The sequence below is a fragment of the Notolepis coatsorum genome (genome assembly GCF_963971535.1).
Source record: "Notolepis coatsorum genome assembly, chromosome: 9".
NCBI lineage: Eukaryota > Metazoa > Chordata > Actinopteri > Aulopiformes > Paralepididae > Notolepis > Notolepis coatsorum.
Genome location: NC_140173.1, coordinates 114,031,146 through 114,048,633, shown reverse-complemented (window position 1 = coordinate 114,048,633; position 17,488 = coordinate 114,031,146). Strand labels below are relative to the sequence as shown.

General features: G+C 41.2%; 1 protein-coding gene across 1 annotated transcript in view; it reads right to left on the bottom strand.

Annotated features, from left to right (window-relative positions):
* ltbp1 (latent transforming growth factor beta binding protein 1) overlaps window positions 1-17,488 on the bottom strand; it is a 339,149-nt gene that overhangs the window by 82,742 nt on the left and 238,919 nt on the right. The window contains 4 exon segments of the mRNA XM_084322133.1: window positions 209-334; window positions 8,627-8,749; window positions 13,509-13,628; window positions 14,906-15,025. Of these exon segments, the coding sequence (XP_084178259.1) occupies window positions 209-334; window positions 8,627-8,749; window positions 13,509-13,628; window positions 14,906-15,025 (489 nt within the window).

The following is a 17,488-nucleotide window of genomic DNA, read 5'->3' as shown; positions in this document are numbered from 1 at the left end:
GTATGAGGTCATTACCTAGATAGTGTGTTCCAGTGTGTATGAGGTCATTACCTAGATAGTGTGTTCCAGTGTGTATGAGGTCATTACCTACAGTAGATAGTGTGTTCCAGTGTGTTCCAGTGTGTCACAGTGTGTTCCAGTGTGTTACAGTGTGCCCCAGTGTGTTACAGTGTGTTCCAGTGTGTTCCAGTGTGTTCGAGGTTCTTACCTAGACAGCTGGTGCCGTTGATCTGCTGGTATCCCTGTGGACAGCTACAGTGGTAGGAGCCCATGTTGTTAACACACTTTCCCACACTCTCACAGGGATGGGCCATCCCCACACACTCATCAATATCTGTGGGAGACACACAGAAAAGGTATCAGCAGGGGAATATACATAATATTACTATTATTTACTATTAACTAGGGATGCACTGACATGTTTTTTTGAGGCCACTGCCAATATCCGATTTTCCCCTGCCGATATGGGCCGATACTGATTGTTTGTCACTTGCCTATCCTCATATAATGATGTGGTATCATAAGTGTTTGGGGTGGGGGGTTACAACTCCTTGTGAGAAATACAATCAAGTTAAAGGGGAAGTCAACTCAAATCTATTTGTCAATGTTATTGTTTTGTTCACTTGGCACGTGCATTAAGCAGAACTCTACCTGTATAAAGGTCACAACAATTACAATTCTACAATCGGCCAAATATGAGCTGTAACAATAAAAATGGGCCGACACTCATTGTGCTTTGTGTACCGGCCGATACTGATTGTCTGCCAATCAGTGCATCACTACTGCAAACACACCAATGTGCCATCATCCACATACACAACACAGATACCCATATACAAAAGATGTATGTAGAGCCTGGGTGTAATCTTTGACCCAGAGCTCAAATTCGATCGGCAGGTAAATGCCGTAGTAAAATCATGCTTTTTCCAACTCCGTAACATCACTAAAATAAAAACAATCCTTTCACCCGTCGACCTGGAAAGAGTAGTAAACGCATTCATCACATCACGCCTTGACTACTGCAATGCCCTCTACACCGGCATTAGTCAGGCAGCCATGTCCCGCCTCCAAATGGTACAACACTCGGCAGCTAGGTTCCTTACCGGCACCAAAAAGAGAGAGCACATCACACCAGTCCTAGCCTCCCTACGCTGGCTCCCAGTCCCACTTAGAATAGATTTCAAAATCCTCCTCCTCACCTTTAAGGCACTATCGGGTACAGCACCCCTATACATCATCGAGCTCATCACCCCCTACGCAGCACCCAGGTCACTAAGATCCTCCAACCAGGCTCAAAAAGAGAAGCGATCGCTCCTTCAAGGCCGTGGCCCCCAAACTATGGAACCAGCTACCCCTGGAGATCCGATCTGCCCCCTCGCTGGAGACATTTAAGGCCCGTCTAAAAACCCACTTTTACTCCCTAGCCTTCACTTTTACTCCCTAGCCTTCAATAAACCCTGATTCTCCCGCACCCTAACTCACACACTCCCATGCAATTGTATCCTGCCCCCTCCCCCTTGTATCTCTTCTTGTGCTCCTCTGTCCCCTGTGTGCTATACTGTGCTTTGTGCTCCCCTATCCGTGTGTTGGCCTACTGTTGTCCTAATCTCTGAATGTACTGTCTTGTCCTGCTGTGCCTTTTTGTATTTTTGTATTTTATATTATGACATTTTATGCTTTGATTGTACAGCACTTTGGTTGGCTCTTGAGATTTCAAACGTGCTTTATAAATAAATGACTTGACTTGACTCATGTATACAAATATTGTCTGGAAAACTAGTAATCTAACATATAACATATTATAATAATAATAATAATAATAATAATAATAATAATAATAATAATAATAATAATAATAATAATAATAATAATAATAATAATAATAATAATAATAATAACAAAACATAGATAAGTAAGATACAGTAAAGATATCTGAAGGCAGTATAAAAATACAGTATATGTTTCTTATAATTATTTTCTGCATGGGTATCCATACATGCACACAGTACAGGGGTACATCAATAAATACACACTTACACAAACAAGCAAAGACATAAGCACACACATGTGCACACACACACGTGCACACACAGAGACATACACACACAAGACACCCACAACGCCAGCCATTTACAGGCAGGTTGGAGATATGTGCGTGTCCTGGTGTAGAACAGGCAAGTCAAATTTAGGATTTTAATTACAACAGATGTCTTCAGTGAGGTTTTTGCGGGAGCCATAAAACAGAAATACATTGCAGACATTTTCCTGTTGTGTATCAGCAACAAACCTTAACATCTGGCAGCAGCATAACGATTAAAAAAAAAGACAGAGGTTGTTATTTATTGATAATGAATTCAACAGAGTAGATAAAGGGCAGCCAGTTCAGATGGTCGAGACATGGCTTCCACGGTGGCGGTAAATCGAGTGAAGCGCACCGACGTTGTCAAACCGCGACCGTGGCCTGGAAATACGATCCAAAACATAATGAACATACCGGTAAAAGATGTTTACATCCCTCTCAGTGTTTCTATTGCCTTAATAAAGAAAACAATATATAGTGTAGACTTGTGAAATCATCGTTTGGAAAGATAAACATATATGAAGATCAATTTCCATCTTCTCCCACGTTCCTATATGATAGTGGTCCAATTTGAAACACGACGGATATCTAATGCCGGTGCGATAGGGCTGGGGCTCTCTTGAGGACGATCGAGGCAGGGGAAGGAGAGTTTATTTAAATGTTCATGGCTTGGTCTTTATGCTGTCTGAAAAGCACACAAAAACACCCTGAACACAAAGACAAACAAACAAAAAAAAAACATGTCATATACTACATTATGACACATGCTGGTGAATACAGTAAAATGTAACAATAGCTCAGGACTGGAAAACTATTTTCATGGTTCCAGAAAGGGAGGAATGAGTTTGAGACATCTTACTTATTTATTACAATGCTTAACAAACATTGAAGGGATGGTTCTGATTTGTTTTTAACTCCAGTCCTATTTCTTACCCATCCCTGTCGATACAAACTGGCTGAGGCTCACGCAGTACATTTCAACGAGCCTCAGTCAGCTTTTACAGGACAGGAGCGTGACCCCATTGACTTTTCGTTGATTGTGGCTACTATCCGGAACTAGTGTGAGGAACAGCATGGATTGTGCTGAGAAAGGACTATATGGGCTATGGTTAAAATAAAAAAGCGACTTGTTTTATTTCTAAAAAGTCAATGTCTAATCATTTAGTTTTGCCATTACGACCCACTACCATCCATTAAATTAAATGAAATCTAAGGCTAGACCCTTAACCTCTTAACAGGGGCAGAAAAGTGGCAATTCTTTTTTACTTGAACTTGAGGACTGCATAGCACATGCATGAGCCTGGTCTCTTTTGAAAGATAACATTCTGAAGTTACAAATACAAAAAAGCATATGAAATAGAGTAACAGAGGTTTGAACATGAGTTGAACTTGAACTTGTGTACTTTAGTGGTTGCAAGATTCCATATTCCATTATTCCAGCATAGAGATATGAGCTGGTTCAGCGCTTCCATAGCCTGAAGTATTATGTAGTACAGGTCCAGATTTTATAAAGATCCGTTCAGAAATGAGCGTTGAAGAGATTTTCGAGTAAACCGTGCGCCAAAAAAAAGAGTTCCAAAATCCATTTCTGCCATCCACCGCCGTGCGTTTAAGCATTACATCACGCGCAGGAGTGGTTTGTGAAAAATAAACCATGCCTAGGGGTGGTCGTTAGACCCCCCTAAGCATGGTTTATTTTTCACAAACCACGACTACAAGTGGTGTAATGCTTTTATACAACTGGCACATTCATCCAACCTTATTGCTATACAATAAACACACATTAATCGAAGATTTATTGAAAAAACCATCCGCCAGAAAAAGTAGTTCACACAACAACAAAAAAGAGAAGTTGCCTCCATGTGGAAGCAGCTCGGAAGTGCATCCAACTGTTCTCAGTAGGACATCCAACCAACTAACACATCCAACTGTCTTTCAACTAAGATATCCAACCAACTAACACATCCAACTGTCTTTCAACTAAGACATCCAACCAACTAACACATCCAACTGTCTTTCAACTAAGACATCCAACCAACTAACACATCCAACTGTCTTTCACCTAGACATCCAACCAACTAACACATCCAACTTTTCTTTAGTTTTTAACCTACTTTCTATAGAACTTCATTCTTAGATGCTTCTATAGAAAGTAGGTAAAACAAATTAAAAAAAGTTTTCTTTGCCCTATAAGATTTTTTTTTAACCTACTTTCTATAGAAGCAGCTGGGAGGTGCGCTGTTTTAAGTGAGCGTGGGTTATTGAATTGATTGATTGCTAATTTTATTACTGTCCGCCTTGTTTCCAACTGGTTAAGTTTAGGCCCTCTTTCGAAGTTGGTTAAGGTTAGAGTTTGGAACCAGGGCTGGTGGTCTATCGCCCTGCTCTAAAGACAAACTCTAACCTTAACCAACTTCGAAAGAGGGCCTAAACTTAACCAGTTGGAAACCAGGCAGACAGTAATACAATTAGCAATCAATTCAATAGGCCATGCTCACTTAAAACAGCGCACCTCCCAGCTGCTTGAAAGTAGGTAAAAGATAAATAAAAAAATGCTAATTAATCAATCAATCAATCCGCGCGATTTTTATTTTGTTCCACAATGACTCATGACCCATCAATTACACCATCCAACATTGTTTAAGCAACTAAGACATTCGCCGTGACAGAATCGGTTTATATTTAGTCGTTATGACGCACGCTATCAACATATCCATTCAGTCCACCATCACTTAAAACAGCGCACTTCCCAGTTGCTTCTATAGAAAGGAGAAGAAAAATTCTAAAAAGAAAATGCAAATGAATCAATCAATCAATCCGCGCGATTTTTATTTTGTTCCACAATGACTCATGACCCATCAATTACATCATCCAACATTGTTTAAAGAACTAAGACATTCGCCGTGACAGAATCTGTTTATATTTAGTCGTTATGACGCTATCAACATATCCATTTGTTAAAGATTATTGTCCGCCATCTTGTTTTTTGCAAAAAATCCGCACGGCGGAGTGATTGTAATTCGGTTGTGGGCGGATCCTGGGACCAGGAGCGTGGAATTGTGAAAAATACATACGTGTAAATTGACTGTTTCAGCCAATCAGAATCGAGAAATTTGCATGCCGTTGTATAATCTGAAGTTTTCGCTCGTCAACTTTCACCTACTTCCTATTAAGGCTGTCCCCGAACCCTGTTTTTGGGATTCGAACTTCGTCAGGGTTTTTCGAACAAACGTTCGAACCTTCGTTTTTAATTAAAAAAAATAAAAATAAAAAAGTTAAATATTTTTTTTATAATATTATTTATTTTTTTACTATCCTCAAACTAAATGCCAAATTTTTAATAAAGTGATTAATCTGATTAAATTAGTATTTCTTTTTATTATTCGAACGTTTGGGCTCAGCCCTACTCCCTATGTTTCATTTGACATGCGGCATGTAAAAAGACGCTCCTCTGACATAACGTAACTCGAGAACCAAGGCACGGAATTGGTCGAGTGAGGTGGCATTCGAACGGCAGCAAATAGATGTTTCGAACAGTATATTATATGTTCAGCGAAAAATGCAGCCCGAGCCGGTACACTCGCAAAGTGCCGCGAAGTGCGTGCATGGGCATGACGGCCCGATTTCGTGCGTGGTAAGAGGTTAAGTGACATTCACATTTCTGCAAGGTTTTGTGTGCACCTCAGCCACTTAGGCTTTTCCTGCTGATCAGAGCTGTGTGCAGACCAACCCAGTGCGCTGTGTGTCACTCAAAGGTTAAAATGAATTGACCTCTGACCCCCACCTCTGACCTTGATATGATATATTAGCCCTCACTCGAAACTATAAAAAGGAGGGATTGTGGCGGCTGGTTGGCGCAGCGGACTAAGCGCTCGTCACCAACGCGAGAGACACTGGTATCGAATCCGGCTGTCAGCATTGCCTCCGGCTTGGCCGGCCGTCATACTGGCTCAATTGGCAGAGTCAGTGGGAGGGAAGCCGGTGGGTGGGTCCGGGTCATTGTAAACAGCGACTCCTACAGTTCGGTCGGGGCGCCTGCACAGCGAGGGAAGGATCTGGAGGGAGGTAGTGTGACCTTCCACACATTACACTTTCCCAGTGAGAGTCCGCGCTGCCAGGTGAAAAGAAGTGGTGGGCTGGGTACACATGTGTCGGAGGAAGCATGTGATAGTCTCCGCCCTCCCAGACCGACAGTAGGGGGTAGAGTGCGCAGCGACCAGGAAGGGGATTGGGAATTGGCATAACGACATTGGGAGGGGAGAAAAACATAAAAAAAGGGGGGAAAGATAATAAAAAAATATATTAAAAAAGGAGGGATTGTGTTTTTCGTGTCCGTTTTTAGATGTAGTGTTTTCTTTTTTGTGCTCAAGCATTAAGCATTAAGCATTGTTCAATGAACAATGATTGCTCAATGAACAATGATTGAACAATGAACAATAACAGGCCAGCAACACACCCACAGCACACACACACTCACTTTAAATAAACAACACACTGTAGCACCCACTTTATCACACTTTACATTTACACTTTACACTTTATATTTATATTATTGGTAAGGGAACTGCACATCTCTCATTCCTTACTCCTTATTGCACCTCACCACCACAACGGTGGCACCACAAGCTAAGCTATACCTCACCATTTTTGTACCAGATGTACATACCGTATATAGAGGTATACTGAACAATTGTTGTTTACACTTGTGTTTACTTGACTTCTTGACTCTCTATTTTTTACTTTCTTTTTATTTTTTATCTTTTTCCCCCTCCTTTTTCCTCCAATTTTCTCCCATCCCAATGTTAGTCGTTATGCCAATTCCCAATCCCCTTCCTGGTCGCTGCGCACTTACCCCCCACAGTCGGTCTGGGAGAGTGGAGGCTATCACGTGCTTCCTCCGACACACATCTAGTCAATCAACCGCTTCTTTTCACCTGGCAGCACAGACTCTCACTGAGAGGGTGTAATGTGTGGAAGGATCATACTACCCCCCTTAGATCCTATCCGCGCTGAGCAGGCGCCCCGACCGAACTGTAGGAGTCGCTGTTTACAACGACCCGGACCCACCCCTCCAGCTTTCCCACCCTCTAATACTGCCAATTGTATTAGTGTGAACGGCCAGCCAAGCTGGTGACAGCGCCGGGAGCTGGATTCGAACAGGCGAATCCAGCGTCTCCGGCGTTGGTGACGAACGCAATCTCCGCTACGCCACCTGACCGCCTATTTTTTACTTATTATACTTATTTATACTATCTTATTATTATCTAGCACACTCTCAGGAGCGAAACAGAAAGAAACATTTCATGCAAAGTATTCTGTATTTCTGTATGACAAATAATAAAGAAACTTGAAACTTGAACTTGAAACTAAGCACAAATACACAAATACAAAGTGACGATTGCGCACAAATACACAAATACCAATGCACAAATACAAATACACAAATACAAAGCGATGAGCAAAACGCCTCTACTGCTGAAATATGAATGTTAGTGTGCAAGAATAAGTGTAAAATGATCTTTGATTATAGTGATATTTTAGTGACTTTTTTCGCTCAGTAGTGGGTACAGCGTCTTCTCCAGGGTCTTCTCAGAGTCTTCTCTCAGGTTCTGGAACTCCAAGACATCAGGGACTCAGAGTCCATCTATTTTTCAGTCACACCGCAAGACCCCCCACTTCACCACTGCCTTCTCCTAGCCCCCCCCCCCCCACCCTCCATCCTTGTGTGTGTCGTGTTATGTACAGTATGTATGTATGTATTGTGGCGACCGTCGCGGTACACCACTGAGAAGGAGAGGTCGCGGCGCAATAATCTGGCTCTGCGTCATCCGCAGTGATTCCCTGCAGATGTCCGTACTAGCGGACGGAGTGGTGGCATTTAGGTAGATGTTTAGCACTGACGGAACGCACACATGCGCAGAACTAGGTCACACACACCTCACACATGCCCGACACACCCACTAGTTGATTAGAGCGTATAAGATACACCTGCGCATAATTAGTTGACACATCCCACGTGCACACACTGGTACCACACCCTTCATTAACACTAGGATAGAGAGAGGCAAGTTGAGCGAGTTGGAGTGTGTTGTTGTAGAGAGAGATATTGATTATTCAGAGTGGTGACAGTGAGAGGTTTAGTGGAAGGACAGGAGAAAGCGAGTAGGTGATCCCTGTGTGTATCGGACCCTGGACTGGCTGAGATTCCCCTTGTGTACTGACCCTGGACTGGACGACTAACCTGAATTGTGAACAATCCCCTTTTCTGGCAACGAACCTCCTTTGTGTATCGACCCCCGGACTGTCTGACCATTCTATTGCCTGCGTGCGCTTGTGGTGAGTGGGACATTCGTAAGCCCAGTCTGCTGGTGCATGGTATTGTTTTGCTATTGTTTGTGTGATTTAAATAAAGTAAACAAAAGAGACCGTGTGGAAATTGCAAGTTCTTGTGGGTTTTTGGATGGTGGCGAGCCTGTATTTCATAAGGTTCGTTACAGTATGTATGTCGCTTCTCTCACCATCCTTACTCCCATTATTATTACTTACCATCACACTGGTCCATAGCTGGTGAGGCCCTGAAGCCTGGCCCACAGTTACAGATGAAGGAGCCCTCTGTGTTCTGGCAATGGCCCCTGGTACACACGCTCTCATCCTGACACTCATCCACATCTGAGGCGCCCACAGAACAACAACGTCCCATTATAATAATAATAACAACAACAGCACTGCAACATTTATAAAATGTTTTATTTTATTTTTAGAACCATCATGAACCTCTTAACACTTTGGGTGCCAAAAACGTGTTAATACGTTTCTGGGCCCTGACCGAAGAGTGCCAAAAACAACTTTTTAGGTTTCTGGGTCGTTATTCGTCGATATTTTTATTCATTATCCATCCAGGGAGCCTGTTGTTACCATAGGGAATGAGTCTGAGGTCGCCAAAGTGCAATACCGGGCGCATGCAGCTAGACGGCGGTATCGAGCACCCTTTGCAACCTTGTATCTTGGCCTGTGCGTCGATCTAATGTCTCCGGGTCATTTTTTATTTTTGCTCAAGCTGAGCGGTTATAACGGTCGGATTGAGAAGAATCAAATGCTCCCGATGCATGATGTGTGGTGGATTATGTTGGCGACACGATGGACATCAATACAATACAATACAATCGCAATCAGATAATTGGAATATTCTTTTTGGGGTACATCCTAGTCAAGATAAGGGCTATATGATATCAATCTTACGTTGATCCAAGCATGTCTTCACTTCAATCCAAACGTGTGTGTGTAACGTTAGTCCACAACGTATGCCATTGGTGGCGATCAAAGCATCAAAAAACATAATACCTATGATATCGATTTGATTTGAGAATAATAGCGGGTCCATCCAAGAAACGGCAACGGTTATAGTATAATACACCCATAAGGCTATTCCTCAGCATTTCAGGAATTACCCCAGACCGATCTAAAAACATACTTATATTCACCACGGTATAATGCGTGAATGTATGCATGGAAAATGATCTCTTTTTTGCATGTTCAATGGAAGAAAGTCACTGTCAAATGACCATAGTATTGTATCAATAGCTATAATATAGTTATAGCTCTACAAACAAGGTGACGGAAGCGTGGCAGTGAATAGATGGGGCCTGAAAAAGGCGTGGCACCCAATGTGTTAAGCCCTAGCCATATTTTCCGAAAATTCATCTAAAAGTACATACCCAAGTAAATGGAAGATTGCTCCACTTCTACAAGGTCCATTTGCGTGTTCTTGGTATCTAGGGACATCTATGGACCTCAGGGAATGTATTCCCAGTGTCAGAAATATTGTGTCACTATGCTTGAACCAAAGGAGAATATAAATTATTATTATTCAGGGTTTTTTCCATCTTTGATGGTGAATAACACCATGCTAACATTGACCAACAGTTGCCACTGAGCACCTTCTTGAGATCAAGTGTACAAAAAAATCTAAGCAAATTAACAAAGGACAGATGATTTACAGGGGTTTTTGTAGATACAGTACAGAATTTTGCCATCCGGACACATGCAATTTCAGTGCACCCTCATCCCCCAGTCCTCCTCACGCTCCCTCCGCTAGGGCACAGCCTACCTCCTCAAGGCCCCCAGGACTAAGCTGCACACCATGGGCGATCGAGCCTTCTGCTCGGCCGCACCCAGACTGTGGAATGCTCTCCCCAACCACCTGAGAGCACCACAAACTGTTGACACTTTTAAACATGGACTGAAGACCTACCTTTTTAGAAAGGCCTTTTTTTGTTGTTATGTCTTATCATATGTTTTTTTATATATATCTATTTTTATTTTATTCTTTTAACTCTGTAGCACTCTGAGATTCTCAGGAATGTAGGGTGCGTTACAAATGAAATGTATTATTATTATTATTATTATTATTATTATTATTATTATTATTATTGTTATTATTATTATTATTATTATTATTATTATTATTATTATTATTATTATTATTATTATTATTATCTATGGATCCTCTTTCCAATGGCAGAGTTACATCTGGATTTAGTACCACCAGGCGCCCGTTACACAGCAGCAAAGACCGTGAATGAAAGTACAGTTACTTTTGTATATATTTTGTATATATTTATTTTTACGGGATTTGTGATTTTTTTTAGACGTTCACAGAAAGGTAAAGAAACAATATATGTTGTATTTTATGGCAATAACGTTGAGGTTTGTTCGACCTGTGACATATAAACACTCAAATCCAGCCAGAAAAACTACGTGAAAAATGGTTGGACTTCCGTTGTCGGTGGCTGGTGTGAGCTGGGTAGTGTAGTTTTATGGAAATACATCCATCGAAAGCCCTGGGTCTCCTTTTTCTTAGGTCTACAAGGATTTTATGAGTACTTCTTCTTCTCGTGTCTAAATCGTCTGTTTTCCCGTGCAATGCGCAGAGATCTTTATAAGCTCATATTTAGCTAATAACACTTAAAATCATTGGTAAACAAACGTAGTGCTGAAAATATACACTTTGACTGCTGTTTTGATAGAATTTGACTATTTGACTGATTTGACTCACAGAATGTTTGCTTTAGTCTTTATACCCAAGTAACTTCAGGAAGGCAGTAAACGGAGTCTCTAAACAAAAAGGTTTTAATCCACACCACATTTCAGGCCAACATCAAGCATCGGAAATGCTGTTTTCTGTTGTGGTTGGTTAAAACTTTTGTCCGCATGTTGGTTAAAACCTTTTTGTTTTAGAGACCCCGTTTGCTGCGTGTCTGAAGTTTCCTGGTTAGCTCGGAATCCAGTCAGAACACGATAATTGTTACCATAAGTAAGCTAATAGTTATGCATCAAATACACTACTGCCAAGTATTTCATACCACTTAATGTAAAAGAAAATCTGAACTACAGTATCCCTTTAACTCATTGACTGCTGAGGATTAGCCATAGCCCTGTGTTAGAATTGCCAAGCTTTAAAAGATAGGACTGAGTCACCTTGTTTGTAGAGCTATAACTATATTCTATATTATAGTTATGGATACAATACTATGGCCCATTTGACATCGAGTATCTATTGTTCAATATGTGAGAAAGAAATTATTTTTCCATCCATACGTTCCCGTTTTATACCGTGGTGAATATAAGTATGGTTTTAGAGCGGTCTAGGGTAATTCATGAAATCCTGAGTTAAAGCCCTATACGTCGATTTCACTATACACGTTGACATTTCTTGCCTGTATACGCTATTATCCTGAAATAAAATCTAGATCATAGCTATTATGTTCCATCATGAATGCATGAAGGGGGGGGGGGGGTCGTTTCTGATTATTTGATTGTCAGTAACGGCATTCTCATTGAACAAGCAAAAATGTACGTCAAATCGCCCTTACCTGGCCGGGAGTAATCCAAAAAGAATATTCCAATTGTTTGATCGCCATCTGGTATATCCAATGTCCATTTCGTCTACGGCATAATTCACCACAACATATGGATCGGAGATATTTGACGCGTTTCGATGGAACCGGGACAACCGTTCGCCTCGCCCAACAAGGAAAAATTAAACCCGAGACCTGGGGCCGTCCCACAGAGAAAGATACAAGGGTAGAAAGGGTGCTTGATACCGCCGTCTAGCGTGATGCGGCCGGTATTGCACTTTTACATTCTCATGAGGATTCCCCATGTTAACCCAGAGTCCGTGCCCCTGTAATGAATAGAAATATCAAATAAAAGAAATAACGATCAAATAACGAGTATACTCGTTGTTGGCGTTCAATGATTGGCGCCCAATAACGAGTATACTCGTCGATGGCGGGGAATGAGTTAATGAGGTTGGGTCCCAGCATTAGACACTAACTACTATCATCAAGACTGACTTGTCCAGCCACACTGACACACTGATACAACAATCAACACACACCACACACAATATATCACAATCCCAAATGTATTTCTGCCGTGTAACACAAAACTATTCTGTATTCTACCAAAACGAAAATGTGTATATTCTGCTATTAATACGATTAGATTGTGTTTGAAAATGAAACATTAAACATCCTCTAAAAAAACTTAAAAAAACATGAGCATCTATTGCAGTGCTTTAGAATAATTACGAGCGGTTCCTACAGTATAGTGAGTCATTTATCATAATGTCTTTACTTACTGCATAAGTAATAAACATGTTTGATTAACACAGTCCCCAACTGTTCTCACTCAGTGCTGGAGGGCTAAACAGCACAGAAAAACACAGCCAGAGATATCAGTGTGGCATATTGCTACACGTCAATAATGTATCGACTACCACAGTGTAGAGTGGGAACATTTAATGCTTTCTACTTTATGTTGCACAAAGAAATAAAATAATAACTCCAGGGCAAATATTGAAATTCCATAATTTATTTAGACTCAACAGTTCTACTGCAGGCTCTGTGCCCTATGACCTCTCTGAAAAAGGTCCAATGATGTTGCCTGAGACCTGAGAGATTTATAAACCAAGTCACATACGCAGGTCTCCATTTTGAGAAGTGAGGTTCCCTGTGAGTGGCATAAAAGACACTTTGGGGGGGAAGAACGCTGGCGAGGAGATACTGCTGAGCTAAAGAAAATAGCTCTGAATGGGAGAGCCATTATTTATGTAATTTACACAAACACTGCCCAGAACAAATGAGTGATAATGAGGTGGTGACTCAGTTTTACGACACTAGTCCTTTGCAGTTATTATGCTGTTTGTATTTATGGGGTATTCTGGAAGTTTGTAACCAGCGGCTTTATTCGTTGCGCATGAAAGAGGGTGTTTTCTAACGACTAACAGTCTCGCAGCGATGACATCAGCGGGCACGGTCCCCAGGACACTTCCCCAATGTCAAGGACACATGATGTTGCTTTTAGAGCCCCCGCATCAAACTATTAAGAACTAGACAAAGTGAACAGAGTAAAGAAATGTTATTACCTTGGCAAGTTGCTCCATAAACTAGCTGGAATCCTTCATTACATAAGCAGGCAAAGGAGCCTTCATAGTTGATGCATTTTCCATTGGCGCATGTCGTCGGGTCAAGGCATTCATCAATATCTGGGGAGGGTCGTAGAACCAGGCGGTTATAAAAATACAGTCCATAACAAAACACAGAAATGTGCTGGATGGTGCTTAACATCTCAACTTTTCAAATATGTAGACATTATGTTGGCACAGATATCATTTAACAAGTGTGCCATTCATAAGTGACATGAGCAAATTTTGGAGCTGAGCCAGCTTCCTTTTTAATATCTCACACACACACACACACACACACACACACACACACACACACACTCACACACACACACACACACACACACACACACACACACACACACACACACACACACACACACACACACACACACACACACACACACACACACACACACACACACACACACACAGATGGTTTAAGATCTCTGTGAGTTTGGCACTGTCACTCAGACATCTGTGAGTTGGGTTATTGCTTCTATAAAGGCCTATCTGGACTCTGTCGCATTGTCTAATTGTTTCCTACAGCCGCCACCGCCATTCATAGCCACCCTGCTGTGGCTTGGCCGGGCCAGCATGGTGTGTGAACGTTCAAATCCTCACGGCTAACCGTTAGCCACGCGGGATAAGCGGCGAACTCCCACTTCTGGAAGAGGTGAGAGAGGGGCACACCTATGGTTTTGGGTGAAATACTCCACTTCCAGGAAACTGTGGGCCCATATGGTGGCTTTTAGGGACGTTTCATTGCTCGAATCGTGAGATTTTATATAACGACATCTGTTTCCTGGGCTGCTCTCTGTGTGCTGGTGGTTAACATTACCCACAATGGGTTTAAGAAATTATCAAACTATTCAAAGAATGGTACGTTCGATGTGAAATGATTATGGTTTTGTCATGAGAAAGGATACACAGAATGCCTCCAGTATAATAACATCCAATTATATATTACAGTATTGATATTATTATTATTATTATTACTAGATTTCTGTATATTTTTACTGTATATTTTATATTAGAATGTATATACATAATGTAAATCCCGGACCATATTTTATTCTTAGGCTTATTTTATTCTTAGGCTTATTTTTATTCTTTATTCTTAGGCTTATTTTTATTCTTATTTGTGACTTTGTTTTGTCTACTTATGTTTACTGTTTACTGTGAACGATTTGTAGTGCCAAATTTCCCTCGGGATGAATAAAGTATTTCTATTCTATTTCTATTCTACTCTATTACATTACATCTTAGGCAGATCAAGAGAACGTATCGCCACACCAGTCGCCTTGTAACAATAAAAGCTGAAGCTCCAACTAGACAGTCAGCTCCAAGTTACCTACCTACACACTGGCCTCCCTGTCCCTGGAGTCCCTGAGGACAGGGCACACAGTCGTACCCTCCCTGCAGGTTGTAACATATACCGGACGGACACACTGTTTTGTCCTCACACTCGTCTCTATCTGGAGAGAGAGAGAGAGAGAGAGAGAGAGAGAGAGAGAGAGAGAGAGAGAGAGAGAGAGAGAGAGAGAGAGAGAGAGAGAGAGAGAGAGAGAGAGAGAGAGAGAGAGAGAGAGAGAGAGAGAGAGAGAGAAAAGGCAAAAAGAATCATAATGTAAAAAAGAATCATCACAAATTACTTTACAGGTAGTCTGACTGACAGGATGTTGCTAGAGGGTAATACAGCTGAAATGGTCACGTCCTGTTGGTTAAGTTTTGTTTCACATTGCCAGTTGATAAATGAGCCATACGTCATTTTTAATCCTTTCGAACATAATGTGGACAAAAATCATCTTGCCATCTCCACTCATCCTTACGTTAACACTTTGATTGCCAGCGTGGCGTGCACTATTTATCGTTGAATGCCACCACCCACTTCAATGATAGCGCTCTAAACGCATAATCTACAGTATGTCTTAAATTATGGCTGTGTCTAATCTGCCCGTCGCTTATCAATGACTTGTTTGCAGTCAACATTGTCGAAACGGATTGTTTTTTTAATCGGTTCATTTCCGTTTTTATAGCATTTTTAAAAGCCCTCGTTTTCTTGAAAGTTTCAGGAAAATATATAGATTCCGTGATAAACGGCATTTACTGGAATATTCTGGAATACACAAAAACGTTGTAATTTTTCGGCCTATTTATGAATAGTTTTCAAATAAACGCTAGATTATTGATAGTATATGTGTACTTATGCACGCTAGAGAAGCGAGCTGAAAAATATATTCTCTCATTTCCTGATCAGCACACACACGCACACACACACACACACACATGGGGCAAACGCTGATATATAGGTGAAAACAGATCCGATTACCCCAAGACTGGTAAAATAAATTGCTTACCTCAGATCAGATGTTCTCCAAAAAGATTATTCCAATTCCTGATCGCAATTCCAAATATCGATCACGTTTATTGATTCAGCGCTGGGTACTGTAAATATGTATTCCACGTTGTTTTGCGGCTCGGTGATCACTTCGGTCTCTTCAGATGGCTTGATGGAAAAGTAAAATGAGGAAACTGGACCCCCCCCCCTCCATCAGTCTAATCCAATGGGGTGCAGTACCACAGGGAGAGATGATAGGGGGCGGTATTTTCCCAATGGAGCTCAGAGAGAGTCTGCAGCACTAGGGTGAGGCTCGATTGATGAAATATGAATTAAAATCGCTAATAAAAAAAGAATACGACAAACAAGCGCTATATAGCATTGGTGGCATTCAACTTGCGGCATGAACTAACGACAAAACGCGTCCGTGGCACTCAAAGTGTTAAGATTGGTGGAGACCTGATGGCCCACCCTAACCTAAAAATATTTTATTTCTAATCTTTTTGTGATCAGCAATTTGCGACGTTACAACCTAGGGAAATCAATTAGACATTCACTACACTGTGGGAGCAGACAACTGATTACTTCTAGCTCTCCTGTTGCCTGGGTCAGAATTCTCCTCTCCCTCCTCCTGTCAACTGCCCTTCCAGTTTATAAGCACCCTAGATTGTGATTAGGTAAAAAAAAAAAAAAAAAAAACAGAACCCACTCCCATCTCTATATTAACACTTTCAGAGCCGGCCGTGTTTTACTTTTTACCCCCTTGAATGCCCATCATCCACTTCAATGTTAGCGTTAATATCGCCTAATCTATGTTTTAAATTATGGCTATGTGTCTAATCTGCCCGTCGCTTATCAATGACTCATTTTCCAGTCAACATTGTCGAAGCGGATAGTTTTTTTATCGGTTCATTTCCGTTTTATAGCATCTTGAAAAGCCCTCGTTTTCAAGGAAAATTTAAATATTCCATAATAAACAGAATATTCTAGAATACACAAAAAACCTTCAAATTTTTCGGCCTATTTATGAATAGTTTTCAAATAAACGCTAGATTATCGATAGTATATGTGTACGTATGCACGCTATATAGGCGATCTGATATCTGATCTGATATATTTCCTGATCGCTCGCACAGCCAAACAGCCATATCGCACATAGGGGAAAAGCTTATATCTCCGTGAAAACAGGTCTGATTATCCTAAGACTGGTCAAATAGATTCCTTACCTGAGATCAGATGGTATCCAAAAAGATTATTCCAATTCCTGATCGCCATTCCAAAAATCGATCCTTTTATTGATCCAATGCTACATACTGTAAACACATATTACCAGCTGTTCTGAAACTCCACAATGAATCCGATCGGCTCGGGGTACATGCGTGAGAAGTAAAATGTGGATTCCGGATTTCTTTTTTTTCATCCATTTTCATTGAGTCCATTCCAAAAGGGTGCATTACCATCTGGGAGACGATAGGGGGCGCTTTTTCACATCTGAGCTCCTGATGGGGCTGGTTTCCCAATGGTAGACTCGGTTGATGAAATATGAATTCAGATCGCTAATAAAAAAAGAAAACGATATTTGTCGTCGTGGGCATTCAGG